This window comes from Gopherus evgoodei, chromosome 1 (genome assembly GCF_007399415.2).
Source record: "Gopherus evgoodei ecotype Sinaloan lineage chromosome 1, rGopEvg1_v1.p, whole genome shotgun sequence".
NCBI classification, from domain to species: domain Eukaryota; kingdom Metazoa; phylum Chordata; order Testudines; family Testudinidae; genus Gopherus; species Gopherus evgoodei.
The window spans coordinates 138,564,153-138,581,071 of record NC_044322.1 but is presented as its reverse complement, the minus strand read 5'-3'; the positions used below and the strand labels follow the sequence as shown (position 1 = coordinate 138,581,071).

Genomic DNA, 16,919 nt, shown 5'->3' with positions numbered 1-16,919 from the left:
GGAAGTCCACGCAGTCCTACTTCTTGTTCAGCCAATCGTTCAGACAAACAAGTTTGTTTACATTTGCAGGAGATAATGCTGCCCACTTCTTGTTTATAATGTCACCTGAAAGTAAGAACAGGCATTCTCATGGTACTGTTGTAACTCCTGGTCTACACTACGCGTTTAAATCGATTTTAGCAGCGTTAAAATGATTTAACGCTGCACCCGTCCACACAATGAGGCCCTTTATATCGATATAAAGGGCTCTTTAAACCGGTTTCTATACTCCTCCCCGACAAGAGGAGTAGCGCTGAAATTGATATTACCATATCGGATTAAGGTTAATGTGGCCGCAAATCGACGGTACTGGCCTTTGGGCAGTATCCCACAGTGCACCATTGTGACCACTCTGGACAGCAATCTGAACTCGGATGCAGTGGCCAGGTAGACAGGAAAAGCCCCGTGAACTTTTGAATTTCATTTCCTGTTTGCCCAGCGTGGAGCTCTGATCAGCACAGGTGGCGATGCAGTCCCAAATCCAAAAAGAGCTCCAGCATGGACCATGTGGGAGATACTGGATCTGACCGCTGTAAGGGGAGACAAATCTGTTCTATCAGAGCTCCGTTACAGAAGACAAAATGCCAAAGCATTTGAAAAAAATCTCCAGGCTATGATACAGAGTCCACAGCACAGTGCTGCGTGACAAGCGTAACGGAAAGCCAAAGAATCAAATGGACGCTTATGGAGGGAGGGAGAGGGTACTGAGGACTCCAGCTATCTCACAGTCCCCAGCACTCTCCGAAAAATATTTGCGTTCTTGGCTGAGCTCCCAGTGCCTGTAGGGTCAAACACATTGTCTGGGGTGTTTCAGGGTATAGCTCGTTAATTTACTCCCCTCCCCCCCCGTGAAAGAAAAGGGAAAAAAGTAGTTTCTTGACTTTTTTCAGTGTCACCCTATGTCTACTGTATGCTGCTGGTAGACCCTGTGCAGCGGCAGGGAACAGTAGCATCCTCTCCCTTCCCTACCCCGGTGGCAGACGGTACCGTACAAAAGGACTGATAGCCATCCTTGTCATCATCCCATGAGTGCTCCTGGCTGGCCTCAGGTGAGGTCGGCCGGGGGTGCCTGGATTAAAAATAGGAATGACTCCCGGTCATTCCCAGTAGATGGTACAGAATGACTGGTAACCGTCTTCATCATAGCAACTGGGGGCTGAGCCCCATCAGCCCCCTCCCTTTCATGTGTAAAGAAAAGATTCTGTACTGCCTGGACTATCATAGCAGTAGGATGCTGGGCTCCTCTCCCCCGCACCATTTAATGTCCTGCCTGGACTATCATAGCAGCTGGAGACTTCCTCCCCCTCATTTTATCTCACTAACAAGTCAGTGTTTCTTATTCCTGCATTCTTTATTACTTCATCACACAAATGGGGGGACCCTGCAACAGTAGCCCAGGAGGGTTGAGGGCAGAGGGAAGCAACGGATGCTGTTGTTGCAGGAGCACCCCCTAGAATGGCATGCAGCTCATCATTTCTGTGGGATCTGACACGAAGCGGCTGTGCTCTCTGGTTCTCTGGTACACTGGTTCTGTAGTACACTTGCACCATATTCTAGGCAGGACTGACTCTATTTTTAGATACCATAAAGGAGAGATTGACTCAGGGAGTCATTCCCATTTTTGTCTTTGCGCCCCCAGCCGACCTCAGACAGGGGCACCCATGACAGCAGCAGATGGTACAGAATGACCGATTACCATCATCTGATCGCCAATTTACAATGGCATGGCAGATGGTACAGAATAGCTGATAACCATCTCTGCTGTCTTGCAAAGGCAAATGAATGCTGCTGTGTAGCACTGCAGTACTGCGTCTGTTAGTAACATCCAGTAGACATATGGTGACAGTAAAAAAAAGCTGAACGGGCTCCATGGTTGCCGTGCTATGGCATCTCCCAGGGCAATCCAGGGAAAAACGGCGCGAAATGATTGTCTGCCGTTGCTTTCACGAAGGAAGGAATGAATGACGACATTTACCCAGAATCACCCGTGACTCTGTTTTTGCACCATCATGCATTGAGGTCTCAACCCAGAATTCCAATGGGCGGGGGAGACTGCGGGAACTACGGGATAGCTACCCACAGTGCAACACTCCAGAAATCGATGCTAGCCTCAGACCATGGACGCACACCACCGAATTAATGTGCTTAGTGTGGCTGCGTGCACTCGACTTTATACAATCTGTTTTACAAAACCAGTTTATGTAAAATTGGAATAATCTCGTAGTGTAGACATACCCATAGCAAGATATTTACGTGCCATATGTGCTAAAGATACATATGTCCCCTCATGCTTCAGCCACCATTCCAGGGAATGTGCGTCCATGCTGATGACAGGTTCTGCTCGATAACAATCCAAAGCAGTGCAGACTGATGCATGTTCATTTTCATTATCTGAGTCAAATGCCATCAGTAGAAGGTTGATTTTCTTTTTTGATGGTACAGGTTCTGTAGTTTCCGCATCAGAGTGTTACTCTTTTAAGACTTCTGAAAGCATGCTCCAAACCTCATCACTCTCAGATTTTGGAAGGCACTTCAGATTCTCAAACCTTGGGTCAAGTACTGTAGCTATCTTTAGAAATCTCACATTAGTACTTTCTTTGTGTTTTGTCAAATCTGCAGTGAAAGTGTTCTTAAAATGAACAACACGTGCTGGGTCATCATCTGAGAATCCTATAATATGAAATATATGGCAGAATGCGAGTAAAACACAGCAAGAGACATACCATTCTCCCCAAGAAGTTCAGTCACAAATTTAATTAACACATTATTTTTTTAATGAGCATCATCAACATGGAAGCACGTCCTCTGGAATGGTGGCCGAAGCATGAAGAGGCATACAAATGTTTAGTATATCTGGCATGTAAATACCTTGCAATGCCAGCTACAAAAGTGCTGTGCAAATGCTTGTTCTCACTTTCTGGTCACATTGTAAATAAGAAGAGGGCTGCATTATCTCCCATAAATGTAAACAAACTTGTTTGTCTTAGCAGTTGGCTCAACAAGAAGTAGGACTGAGTGTATTTGTAGGCTTTAAAGTTTTACATTGTTTTGTTTTTGAGTGCAGTTATGTAACAAAAAGAATCTACATTTGTAAGCTGCACTTTCACGACAAAGAGTGCACTACAGTATTTTATGAGGTGAATTGAAATATACTATTTCTTTTGTTTATCATTTTTACAGTGCAGATAACTATAATAAAAAATAATCTGCACTTTGATTTCAATTACAACACAGAATACAATATATATTACTCCTGAGGGAATTGTGGGCAGAATTTTAATTTTTTTGGTGCAGAATGTTTTAAAATTTTGCAAAATTCTCTAAATTTTATTTGTCAAATAAATGTGGAGGCTCCAGCGTGGCCAGGCCACTGGCTGCACAGAGGTGGGAGATCACTGTGCAGCTCCCTGCTCCTGGAACATAGACTCCGTGGTGAGGCTGCACCCAACCCTGACACAGTGCAAGCACCGGACCTGCTCCAGAGACAGTCCAGAGACCTGCCCCTCCATGCCAGGTGCACCAAGTGTGGACTGGCAGGCTCAGCAAGGCAGGATCCAAGTGTGGAGGGGCTTAGTGTGGGGGGAATCCAGGTGTGGGTTGAGAGGGTTCTGGGTGCTGGCAGCTCAGTGGGGGATCCAGGTGTGGGGGGATCTGGATGCACAGGGGCTTGTTGAGGGGTTCTGGGTGCAACGGTAATGGGACTTTGCGGGAGGATCTTGGTGAAGGTGGTTGGGGCTCAGCGGGAGGGGGAGGGTCTGAATGTGGGTGAGGATAGAGCTTAGCGAGGGGGCTGGGTGTGGGGGGTCCAAATGCTGGGGGAGTGGGGCTCAGTGGGGTTGGGATCCAAGTGCATCTGGTTGGGGCTTGGGAGATGGGGATCTGGGTGCATGTTGCTCACTGGGATTGTCCGGGTGCAGGGGGCGTGGGGCTCGTTGGGGGGGTTCTGGGTGTAGGGGGGGTGAGGCTCGGCGGGGGGGTTTGGGTATGAGGGGGTCTGGATGCATGGGGATTGTATGGATGACAGAGTAGCTCCCTGTTCAATGATCCCACCCCCTGCAGCTGAGGAGCAATGGGTGCGGGAAGGTGGGAGGGGAGATGAAGAGGTGGAGAGTTTGCAGAGCTTCCTACAGCTGGGGGAGAGAACTGGGAGTGGGTCTGACCCAGCCCCGGATGCCATGGAAAGAGGAAGTCCCATCCTCCCGAGCCCAGCCAGGACGAGCAGCTGAGCCCGGTACAGGGTAGGAGTCACCAGCCACGTCTTCCCCAGTCCTGCCTCAACCCCACAGTGATATACCTCTCTGTCGGCTGCCCTGGGCACTCAAAACATACTGCTGGGAAGGGTCTCATGACCGCTTTTGTGGCTTCCCTTTGCTTCCCCACTCAGAAAGTCATTTTTCTGCAGGGAAACAAAGACATCTGCGGGGGACATAAAGTCTGTGCATATGCAGTGGCACATAATTCTTTGAGTGATTGCTCATGTGTATTCCACAATAGGTGTGTGTGCTTGCCACATGCACCAGTGTCAGAAGTTTTTCCCCTAGGAGTACCCATAGGGGAGCACTCCTAGCGACCCCTGGAGTGGCGCCTCCATGGCGCAGTATAAGCTGTGCGCTCCTCCGACCTCAGTTCCTTCTTGTCACCAGTGAACGTGCTTTGGAACTGCTCTGCTCCAGCTTTGCTGCAGCTCGTCCCCAGAACTCTTCTTTCAGTGTATGGTACCTGTAGTTAGTAGTTTGATTAGTTTTAGTTTAGTTTAGTTAGCGTGCTCAGGCTGGGGCATGCCCCGGGTTTTAAGTCCGCACACAGACTGTTTATGCTGTTTCGGTGAAACCCATCTCAGTGGTTGCTGCAAGATTTGCAAGTTGTTCAAGCCTCGGACTGAGAGAGAGAGATATTAGGCTCCATGCCATCCTGATGGAGTCGGCGTTGACCCCGACTCTGGCACGCCGCTCCGAGTCGGCACCAGGTACTGCGGTGTCAGTGCGTGGTGACCCCTCGACACCATCTACCAGTCGGCACCTCTCCCCATCTGCGGGGCATATCAAGGCTAAGGCTAAGAAGAGGCCTTTGCTGCTGCAGCACTGGAGCAAGACTGGGGGAGAGGCTAGACCCGTGCTGGGCAGTCCTCGGTCCCCGTTGGCCTCTAGGCTTCCGACTCAAGCGGAGTAGCCCGGCCCATTCATAGTAGGTTTTCCCTGATGTCTAGGTGCTCTCCACACCAGAGGCCGTGCAAGCAGCCTGGGATGTTATGTCCATGCTAGTACCAGGAGCACCACCAATGTTGGCCCTGCACTCCAGAGGCAAGCTGCCACTGGAATCTGCACAGGCGCCCCCGACTCGGTACCGGTAACTGGTTCCCAACACCGTTCGCTGCTCACCGACCATCCCTTGCGTTGGTGTCCTCAAGGAGCGGACACCAGCAGGACTGAGTCAGATAATGCCGAAGGTCCTCGTCTCAGAGGGCCATTGTAGCCGGTTGCAACACGAACGTTGATGCCTTTCCCGTTTGTTGTCTCGCTCCAGGACCCCGCCACGGCACCACTCCTGCAGCCCTGGGTGTCAGTTGCCGTCGCTTCACTGTTGCGGACCCACTCCCCAGAGCCGATTGCGGAGCAGTTGCCACCATCGGTGCCATTCTGCCACGTCAGGGTCATGGTCTCATAGGTCAGCACCGCTCCTGGTGCCGCCGCTCCTCCCAGTCCAGGAACAGCGGCAGTATATCAGCCCAGCCTCTCTTCGTAGTTGTCCATCGATGGGTTAGGCCAACCAGACCGAACCGTTCCCCCGGTGCCACAGCACAGTAGTACCACTGGGCATTGTGACCCCTGACACAACCCCCAGTGAGGCCTCATTCAGTGGCCAGAGCCTCGGAACAGCCGTCGGCCTCCCTCTCCCAGCCTCCGAGGAAGGAGTCGGTGGGACGTGCATCTTTGGTGCTGTGCCTGGAGAGTGACCAGGTGGTGGATCCTCCAATGCCAGTGGACACGCAAAGTATCTTGCCTGCCTCCTCATCCTCCCCTGAGGAGGCAATTACAGCCCCTTCATCCTGCAGAAGACTCAAAGCCCGCCAGAAGCTATTGAAAAGGGTGGCATCAAGCCTCAATCTTCAGGCAGAGGAGGTGGAGGAGCCCTCAGACTCCCTTTTTAACGTCCTGTCCCCCACGGTACTGGGTAGGGTGGCCTTGCCACTCCACGAAGAGGTGGCGCAAATTTCAAATACCTTGTGGCAAACCCCAGCCTCATCAGCCCCCATCGCTAAGAGAGTGGAATGCAAGTATTTTGTGCCCACCAAAGGACATGAATACCTATACACCCTCCCTGCTCCTAACTCCCTAGTGGTTGAGTTGGTCAACCACAGGGAGCGGCAGCACCAACCAGCCCCCACTCCGAAAAATAGAGATTCAAGGAGGATGGATTCATTTGAGAGAAAAATGTATTTGTCCTCAAGCTTCCAGTTATGGGTGGCGAACCATCAGGCTCTCTTGGGCCGGCCTGAATTCAATCTATGGGCTTGAGGACTCCCTCCAGGAGCATGATAGGAAGGAGTTCAAAGCTCTGGTGGAGGAGGGTATAGCACTGCCAGGGCAACCCTGCAGACAGTGTTGGATGTGGGCGGATCACTTGAGCAGGGACTTCGCCTCTCAGCATGAGTGGCGTCTTCACCCAGAGATGGTACACAGACTTTTCCAAGAACTGTGTTCCAGGGGAACTCCTCAGGTGGACCTGTTCGTGGCTTGGCAGAACCATTGCAGTTCTCAGTTTTGTGAGGGGCGCTCAGATGGGGCGCTATCTCCGAGGCCTTCCTCCTGTCCTGGTCAGGCCAGTTTCTCTAGGCCTCCCCATTCCTGCTGATTGTCAGGGTCCTGGAAAAGATGAAGACGGACAGGGCCTGTATCTTCCTGATTGCCCAGGCAGCATTGGTGTGGAACCCTCACGAGCCTGGCGGTTGCCCCATCATGGCCGTTACTGTCCCGCCTGGACCTGCTCTCCCAGACCAGGACCAGGACCACCTCCATGTAACGGCACTCCATGTCACGCATGGTTGCTTAATGGTTAGGCTGGGAGGAAAGGACGTGCTCGGAAGGGGTTCTGCATGTCCTCTTGGAAAGCAGGCAACCCTCCATGCGCCGAGCCTACTTGGCAAAGTGATCCTGATGGGCAGCTGAGCGGGGCGTTTCCCCCATGGCTGCCCCGATCCAGCTCATCTTGGACTACCTCCTTCACCTTAGAGCCCAGGGCCTGGCACCCTCATCCATCAAGGTGCGCTTGGCGGCCATATTGGCCTTCTACCCACCAGTGCAGGGGCTCATGGTATTCTCCCATGCTATGACTGGCAGAGTCCTTAAGGGATTGGATCATCTCTTCCCGTATGTTAGGCATCCAGTCCTGCAGTGGGGCCTGAAATTGGTGCTGGCCTGGCTGACGTTTGAGACACTAGCTACGTGCTCCTGGTCGCACCTTTCCTGGTGGCGATCACGTCAGGTAGGTGGGTTTCAGGGCCCTGACTTCCGAGCCCCCATACATGGTTTTCCATAAGGACAAGATCCAGCTCTGCCCACATCCTTCGTTCTTCCCAAAGGTGGTCTCCACCTACCACATGGGTCAGGACATTTTCCTGCCGATCCTCTGCCCCGTGCATCCAGCGAGGAGTGCCACCTCCACAAGCTGGACATGAGATGGGCTCTGGCTTTTTACCTGGCGCGGATTAAGCCATTAAGGAGCCTTCTCAGCTGTTCATCATCTTGGCCGAACATATGAGGAGTCAGCTGATCTCCACTCAGCGGCTCTCCAACTGGATCACCTGCAACTGGGTCACCTGTTACGACCTGGCGGGAATCCCTCCACCATCGATTGTGAGGACACACTTGACTAGGGCACAAGCCTCGTCTGCTCCCTTTTTAGCCCATGTCCCCATTCAGGACATTTGCAGGGCTGCCACATGGTCTTCAGTTCACACATTCACCTCACATTATGTGATTGTCTCCCAGACCAGGGAGGACGCCGGGTTCGGCAGGGCTGTGCTCCATCCCGAGAATTTATGAACTCCTACCTCCAATCACTTGGAATCACCTATTGTGGAAAACACATGAGCAATCACTCGAAGAACAAAAGACAGTTGCCTTTTCCGTAACTGGTGTTCTTTGAGATGTGTTGCTCATGTCTATTCCACATCCCACCCTCCTTCCCCTCTGTCAGAGTTCTCTGGCAAGAAGGAACTGAGGGCTTGTCTACATCAGAAAGTTGCAGCGCTGGTGAGGGAGTTACAGCGCTGCAACTTTGAGAGTGTCCACATCTGCAGGGCATCACCAGCGCTGCAACTCCCTGTTTGCAGCGCTGGCCGTACTCCCGTTTTGTCTCGGGTGTAGAGGATCCAGCGCTGGTGATCCAGCGCTGGTAATGCAATGTAGACACTCACCAGCGCTTTTCTTGACCTCCGTGGAAGGAGGAAGCCTCTGGTAATCAAGCTGGTTTCCTTTCCCGGTTGCTCTCTCGGTCCCGGAGCCAGCCAGCAAACCGCAGGGAAGGAGACCTGCTTGCTCGGGGTTCCGGGACCGAGAGAGCAAACCGGGAACGCCGCGGTTTGCTCTCTCGGTCCCGGAGCCAGCCAGCAAACCGCGGGGAAGGAGACCTGCTTGCTCGGGGTTCCGGGACCGAGAGAGCAAACCGGGAACGCCGCGGTTTGCTCTCTCGGTCCCGGAGCCAGCCAGCAAACCGCGGGGAAGGAGACCTGCTTGCTCGGGTTCCGGGACCGAGAGAGCAAACCGGGAACGCCGCGGTTTGCTCTCTCGGTCCCGGAGCCAGCCAGCAAACCGCGGGGAAGGAGACCTGCTTGCTCGGGGTTCCGGGACCGAGAGAGCAAACCGGGAAAGGAAACCAGCTTCGCCGCGGTTTGCTCTCTCGGTCCCGGAACCCCGAGCAAGCAGGTCTCCTTCCCCGCGTTTTGCTGGCTGGCTCCGGGACCGAGAGAGCAAACCGCGGCGTTCCCGGTTTGCTCTCTCGGTCCCGGAACCCCGAGCAAGCAGGTCTCCTTCCCCGCGGTTTGCTGGCTGGCTCCGGGACCGAGAGAGCAAACCGCGGCGTTCCCGGTTTGCTCTCTCGGTCCCGGAACCCCGAGCAAGCAGGTCTCCTTCCCCGCGGTTTGCTGGCTGGCTCCGGGACCGAGAGAGCAAACCGCGGCGTTCCCGGTTTGCTCTCTCGGTCCCGGAACCCCGAGCAAGCAGGTCTCCTTCCCCGCGGTTTGCTGGCTGGCTCCGGGACCGAGAGAGCAAACCGCGGCGTTCCCGGTTTGCTCTCTCGGTCCCGGAACCCCGAGCAAGCAGGTCTCCTTCCCCGCGGTTTGCTGGCTGGCTCCGGGACCGAGAGAGCAAACCGCGGCGTTCCCGGTTTGCTCTCTCGGTCCCGAACCCCGAGCAAGCAGGTCTCCTTCCCCGCGGTTTGCTGGCTGGCTCCGGGACCGAGAGAGCAAACCGCGGCGTTCCCGGTTTGCTCTCTCGGTCCCGGAACCCCGAGCAAGCAGGTCTCCTTCCCCGCGGTTTGCTGGCTGGCTCCGGGACCGAGAGAGCAAACCGCGGCGTTCCCGGTTTGCTCTCTCGGTCCCGGAACCCCGAGCAAGCAGGTCTCCTTCCCCGCGGTTTGCTGGCTGGCTCCGGGACCGAGAGAGCAAACCGCGGCGTTCCCGGTTTGCTCTCTCGGTCCCGGAACCCCGAGCAAGCAGGTCTCCTTCCCCGCGGTTTGCTGGCTGGCTCCGGGACCGAGAGAGCAAACCGCGGCGTTCCCGGTTTGCTCTCTCGGTCCCGGAACCCCGAGCAAGCAGGTCTCCTTCCCCGCGGTTTGCTGGCTGGCTCCGGGACCGAGAGAGCAAACCGCGGCGTTCCCGGTTTGCTCTCTCGGTCCCGGAACCCCGAGCAAGCAGGTCCTCCTTCCCCGCGGTTTTGCTGGCTGGCCTCCGGGACCGAGGAGAGCAAACCGCGGCGAAGCTGGTTCCTTCCCGGTTTGCTCTCTCGGTCCCGGAACCCCCCTTGAAGCCGCCCAACAGCGCTGCAGTGTGGCCACATCTAACACCACTTGCAGCGCTGGTTGCTGTAAGTGTGGCCACTCTGCAGCGCTGGCCCTATACAGCTGTACTAATACAGCTGTAACAACCAGCGCTGCAAAATTTTAGATGTAGACATGGCCTGAGGTTGAGGAGAGCACGTAGTGTCCCTTATACCACGCCATGGAGGTGCCACTCCAGGGATTGCTGGGGGTGCTCCCCCCTACGGGTGCTAGGGGAAAAACTTCTGGCACCTGTGCACATGGTGAGCATTCACACCTATTGTGGAATAGATATGAGCAACACATCTCGAAGAACACCAGTTACGGAAAAGGAAACTGTCTTTTCCCCCAGGAGTAAGATATGAAAAAATAGAAAAACATTCAAAATATTTAATAAATTTCAATTGTTATTCTATTGTTTCAAAGTGTGATTAAAAACTGTGATTAATAACAATTTATTTTTTAATTGCGATTAATTTTTTTGAGTTAATCGTGTGAGTTAACTGTGATTAATCAACAGCCCTAGTTAGAATGCATAATATGAGCATAATAATTAGAAACTTTGCTTTTGTCAGATATGAAAGGTTGCTGAAGATATGCTCCATAGCTCTGGTTGGCAAGTATACGAAACTAAGTGACTGCTACGCATCTGTTTTCAAGGCCTTGGAACATTCAGCTTTGGCAATAAATCACAAACTGAATTTAATGGTGAGGCACAATCTCTTTCAGTTTCAGGAATGCTTTAACGTTAGCTTCCATCACTTAGGCAAATGTAATATTAAAGTGTATCTTAATTAGGACTTACATATACAGGTGTACACAAAATGACTGGATATGTTCTTTTTAAGGCGTATGAGAGAGTTCGTTTTTTTTATTTTAGATTAAATGCATCTGAAAGTGTCACTGCAAAAATGGCCCCAATTGGATTTGCTTTACAAACAAAGGACATTCATCTGCAAGTGCTGACTACCAAAGGAAGAGCTTGTTGATTTTAATAAGACTACATACAGCATCAAGTATTACCCTTTGTAATAAGCGTTTGCAGTTTGCTCAAAAGTGGAAAAACATTACAGTCTTTGAAAAAAATTCAGAATGACCTTGGCAAATTGGAGAATTAGCCTGAAACCAACAATATGAAATTCAGTAAATATAAATGCAGAGTACTACATTTTAGAAAGGAAAAATCAAATGCACAAATAAAAAATGGAGATAACTACTGCTGAAAAGGATCTGGGGGTTATAGTGGATCACAAATTGAATATGAGCCAACAATATGACATAGCTGCAGAAAAGGCTAATACTGAGAGGAATTTCATATGTAAGACATGGGAGGTAACTGTCCTGCTTTATTGGTGAGGCCTGAGCTGGAGTAGTACATCCATTTCTGGGCATCACACTTTAAGAAAGATGTAGGCATATTGGAAAGAGTCCAGACGAGAGCAACAAAAATGATTAAAGGTTTTGAAAAACCTGACGTAAGAGGAAAGGTTAAAAAAACTCAGCACATTTAGTCTTGAGAAAAGAAGACTGAGGTGGGAGCTGATAACAGGCTTCAAATATGTTAAGAGTTGTTTGAGTGTTTGCTCATGTCCATTCCATGTTAGGTGTGTGAGCACCACATGCACCGTTGCTGGAGATATTTCCCTCAGTGGCATCCATTGGGCTGGCTCTAGCGCCCCCTAGAGCCATGCACTTATATGCTGATATAAGGGGAGCTGGCGGCCCCACAGCCTCCCAGTTCCTTCTTACCACACATGATGGTTGCTTTAACATCTCCTTTTGCTTCAGAAAGGCGTTCTTCTCCGTTGTTCTTACTCTGTTTTATAGTTTGTTAGTCTTAAGTATAGTTATAGTGCAGGGGTAGGCAACCTATGGCATGCGTGCCGAAGGCGGCACGCGAGCTGATTTTCAGTGGCACTCATACTGCCTGCGTCCTGGCCACTGGTCCGGGGCGCTCTGCATTTTAATTTAATTTTAAATGAGGCTTCTTAAACATTTTAAAAACCTTATTTAAACTATTGTTGTATGTAAAGTAGTTATATATTATAGACTTAGAGAAAGAGACCTTCCAAAAACTTTAAAATGTATGACTGGCACGCGAAACTTTAAATTAGAGTGAATAAATGAAGTCTCGGCACACCATTTCTGAAAGGTTGCTGACACCTGTTACAGTGTATATATTGTAAATAGTGTTAGGTAGATAGAACCAACTTTCCTTATTGTCAAGGGGTTCTCTTCACCCACGGGGCTGGGCATGTGTTGGTCCCTGTGCTTCAAACCTTGTGCCTCCTGTGGCAAGCCTATGCCCATGAGCAACCCACACTTCATTTGTCTGAAGTGTTGGGAGAATCTCATGTGAGAGATCAGTATCAAATTTGTCAGGACTTTAAATCCCAGTGTGGGTGGCTGGACTAGATGACCTCTTGAAGTCCCTCCCAGCTCCACATTTCAATAATTCTACGATAAATAGAATTTGAATTTCTGTTTAACATTTAGGGCAAGATTCTGATACCCTTATATTGAGTAATACCTTACTCCATGAGTAAGCCCATTTATATCAATAGGATTATACATGGAGCAAGGTGCTACTCAGTGTGAATTTATCAGAATTTGGCCCCCCCTCCTTTTTTTTTTTTACATACTTTAAAGGAAGTGGTCAATTTAAGGAACATTTCAGAAACTAACTTGTTCTTACTTTTTAAACTGGGAAGCTGGAGTAATCTTCACAGTGTGATACTAACTATTTTTATAGTAAAAGCAGCAAAGAATCCTGTGGCACCTTATAGACTAACAGACATTTTGAAGCATGAGCTTTCATGGGTGAATACCCACTTCATCAGATGCATGTAATGGAAATTTCCAGGGGCAGGTATATAAGGAGGAAATAAGGAAACAGATCAACAGAGCCAGATGTGTACCCAGAAGCCTCCTACTGCAAGCCAAACCCAAGAAAGAAACCAACAGGACTCCACTGGCCATCACATACAGTCCCCAGATAAAACCCCTCCAACGCATCATCAGGGATCTACAAGCCATCCTGGACAATGATCCCACACTTTCACAGGCCTTGGGTGGCAGGCCAGTCCTCGCCTACAAACAACCTGCCAACCTGAAACATATTCTCACCAGTAACTGCACACCGCACCATAGGAACTCTAGCTCAGGAACCAATCCATGCAACAAACCTCGATGCCAACTCTGCCCACATATCTACACCAGCGACACCATCACAGGACCTAACCAGATCAGCCACATCATCACTGGTTCATTCACCTGCATAATATATGCCATCATATGCCAGCAATGCCCCTCTGCTATGTACATCGGCCAAACTGGACAGTCTCTACGGAAAAGGATCAATGGACACAAATCAGATATCAGGAATGGCAATATACAAAAACCTGTAGGAGAACACTTCAACCTCCCTGACCACACTATAGCAGACCTTAAGGTGGCCATCCTGCAGCAAAAAAACTTCAGGACCAGACTTCAAAGAGAAACTGCTGAGCTTCAGTTCATCTGCAAATTTGACACCATCAGCTCAGGATTAAACAAAGACTGTGAATGGCTTGCTAACTGCAAAACCAGTTTCTCCTCCTTTGGTTTTCACACCTCAACTGCTAGAACAAGGCCTCATCCTCCCTGACTGAACTAACCTCATTATCTCTAGCTTGCTTGCATATATATACCTGCCCCTGGAAATTTCCACTACATGCATCTGACGAAGTGAGTATTCACCCACGAAAGCTCATGCTCCAAAACGTCTGTTAGTCTATAAGGTGCCACAGATTCTTTGCTGCTTTTACAGATCCAGACTAACACAGCTACCCTTCTGATATTTTTATAGTGAAACTTTCTGCTTTTGTTGCCAAGTTTCACCTCTAGAGATAGCAACGTCTGGCTTGGGAAGGTGGTGTGGAGGAGTATGTTAATATTAGTTTATGAATGCAGATGAAATTTTAACAGCCTATGATTTAGCAAAACGCTAAGAATCTGAGTTTGCAGAGAAAAATACAGTATTGGAAATGACACACTGCTGTAATACATGGTCTCTATGTGATCTCAGATAAATTGGTGAGAACAGGCAATCCTGAGCTAGATTGCACCTGATTCTTGTGTGGCTTGGAGGGTGCAAAGAGTATTTCTCTCCCTCTTGAATCACAGTCCCTGTGCTCTCTCTAGTGCTGTCAGGAGCATAAGCTCTTCCAGAGGAGGTGGAAAATGGATGAGGCACAGGCATGTCTCCATTACTCCTCACTGGCTCCCGTAGCAGGCCAAATGTTCTTCTTAAAGTTAAGCACATGCATAAGTACTGTCCTGAGTAGAGCCATTGTCTAGTCTCAGATGTATAATGATAAATGCAAAAGTTTTAAGTTTGTTTAGCAACTACTATAAATTAACTGCTCCAAATTGAAATTATAACACTGAAATAATGTTTTAGCCGAAACGTATTGAATACTTATTTATTAATGACCATCTTTTATAGCTTGGTAAATATAAAGTGTAAAATAAGAGGCCTTTTACACATCCCTGAGTGACAGACTGGCCTGTCTCCCAACATCTGTGAGAGTGAGGGAATGACTCTCAGTTGAGTCTTATTAGTTCTGTCCTTAAACACTGGAGTAGAGTTTCAAATGGTTTCTAGAACTCTTTAGACAGAGTCCAAATCCTTTTGCTCCTTCACTGGGATTTGGCACCTCTATCCCCTACTTAGTGAGTGAGGTTCAGTTTCGAGTGACCCCTCAATCAGGGCAGGCTAAGCACAGTTCTGCTGTCCTTTACTCATACAATAAAGACAGCAAGATTTCATTACCCCTGCACTCAGTTCTAAAGTGATTTGTAAACCAACACCAGCCAAAAGTGATTGTTTTGGCAAAGCAGTTCCCATTATGTGGCACACCTAGGCGGAGTAGGTGTATCTATAAAAATATGGTCTATTCCTGAAGTCTTTTCTCCCAGCTCAACACTAGATGCCAGGGGAGAGCTCATTCAGACCCTGCTTATATTTTTATTTGTATTTTATTGTGTCTGAGAGAAGTGCTCATATACTACAGTTATGGGCTAAATGGAAATACATAGCTGGATAGACAGAACTTGCCTATATTGTTATTGTCCCTATACAATTTGTTCTTAGAATTTAAATCTGTATATTGACTACTGCAGTTGTGTAATCTTTTTTTTTTAAAAAAAAAAAGCTTCAGTGAATTTTTTCTTCAACAAACTAAAATTTGGAGGAAAAACGGCTTGTGCATCTGCATTACCCAGTTTACAGATACTAAATTCACCCCTCTAATTAAAAAAAAAAAAGCATATATGTAGGGGCCTAATCTTCGTTATGGAACACATGCCAATGCTCATTTGAGACACAGCTGTTTTTGAGCTGCAGAATTACGAAACAGCATCCCAAACAGGTAAACATTTTTTGCACTCTCTATTTAAATGACTGCAAATTGATTTTCTCAGAAATTTGCACTTTGTTAGAAGCCTGATAAGTGAGATGTCTGTCAGGAGCAAATTGAACAGCAGAGCTAAACATTTGGAATAAAGCAGGATGATAATAGTGGTGCTAGAAAATTTTATCTAATCTCATCCATCTGTCTTCTGATGTGACATCATCACTATGATATTAGAGCATCTTTTCAATAGTAAATAACAATAGTAGATGTCACTATATAACAACCTTTACCTCTTAAAATAAGTCTGCATTCCGCATCGAGTTCCCCATTTTAGGTAGATCCTTCCACTCTTTTCAGGAAGAATTCCCCCTCTCAGCAGGTTCCATAGATTCTAAGCCCAGAAGAGACCACTGTGATCATCTAGTTGGACCGCCTGTATAAAACAGGCCTTAGGACTTCCCTGAGTTAGTTCCTGTTTAAATGAGAGCATCTCTCAGAAAAACATCCAGTCTTGATTTTAAAATTTCCTGTGATGGAGAATCCATCAAAGCCCTTGGCAAATTATTTCAATGGTTAATTGCCCTCCTATTAAAAGTGTGCACCTTATTTCCTGTCTGAATTTGTCTAGCTTCAGATTCCAGCCATTGGATCTTTTTATAATCTTGTCTGCTAGTTGAAGAGCCCTCTGTCAAATTTCTGTTCTTCATATAGGTACTTAAACTGTAATCAAATCACCCAGAGGCGATCCCAGCAATTACAGGCCAGTAAACCTAACTTCAGTACCAGGCAAACTGGTTGAAACTATAGTAAAGAACAGAATTATCAGACACATAGCTGAATATGATTTGTTGGGGAAGAGTCAACGTGGGTTTTGTAAAGGGAAATCATGCCTCACCAACCTACTAGAATTCTATGAGGGGGTCAACAAGCATGTGGACAAAGGGCATCCAGTGGATATAGTGTACTTAGATTTTCAGAAAGCCTTTGACAAGGTCCCTCACCAAAAGCTCTTAAGCAAATTAAGCTGTCATAGGATAAGAGGGAAAGTCCTCCTATGGATCTGTAACTGGTTAAAAGGTAGAAAACATAGGATAGGATTAAATGGTCAGTTTTCAGAATGGAGAAAGGTAAATAGTGGTGTCCTCCAGGGGGTCTGTACTGGGACCAGTCCTATTAAACATATTCATAAATGATCTGGAAAAAGGGGTAAGTAGTGAGGTGGCAAAATTTGCAGATGATACAAAATTACTCAATATAGTTAAGTCCCAGGTAGACTGCGAAGAGTTACAAAGGGATCTCACAAAAAAGGGTGATTGGACAACAAAATGGCAGGTGGAAGTCAGTGTTGATAAATGCAAAGTAATGCACATTGGAAAACATAATCTCAACTATACATATAAAATGATGAGGTCTAAATTAGCTGTTACCATCAAGAAAGTGATCTTGGAG

The 16,919-nt window shown here is 48.5% G+C and overlaps 1 protein-coding gene across 12 annotated transcripts in view; it reads left to right on the top strand.

Moving 5' to 3' along the window:
• The window catches only part of CTPS2 (CTP synthase 2), a 165,164-nt gene that overhangs the window by 44,318 nt on the left and 103,927 nt on the right, over positions 1-16,919 (top strand). For all 12 annotated transcript variants that reach the window (XM_030573674.1, XM_030573665.1, XM_030573700.1 and 9 more), the window contains one exon: positions 10,650-10,782. In XM_030573674.1, coding sequence (XP_030429534.1) covers positions 10,650-10,782 — 133 coding nt within the window. The remainder of the gene's footprint in view (positions 1-10,649; positions 10,783-16,919) is intronic.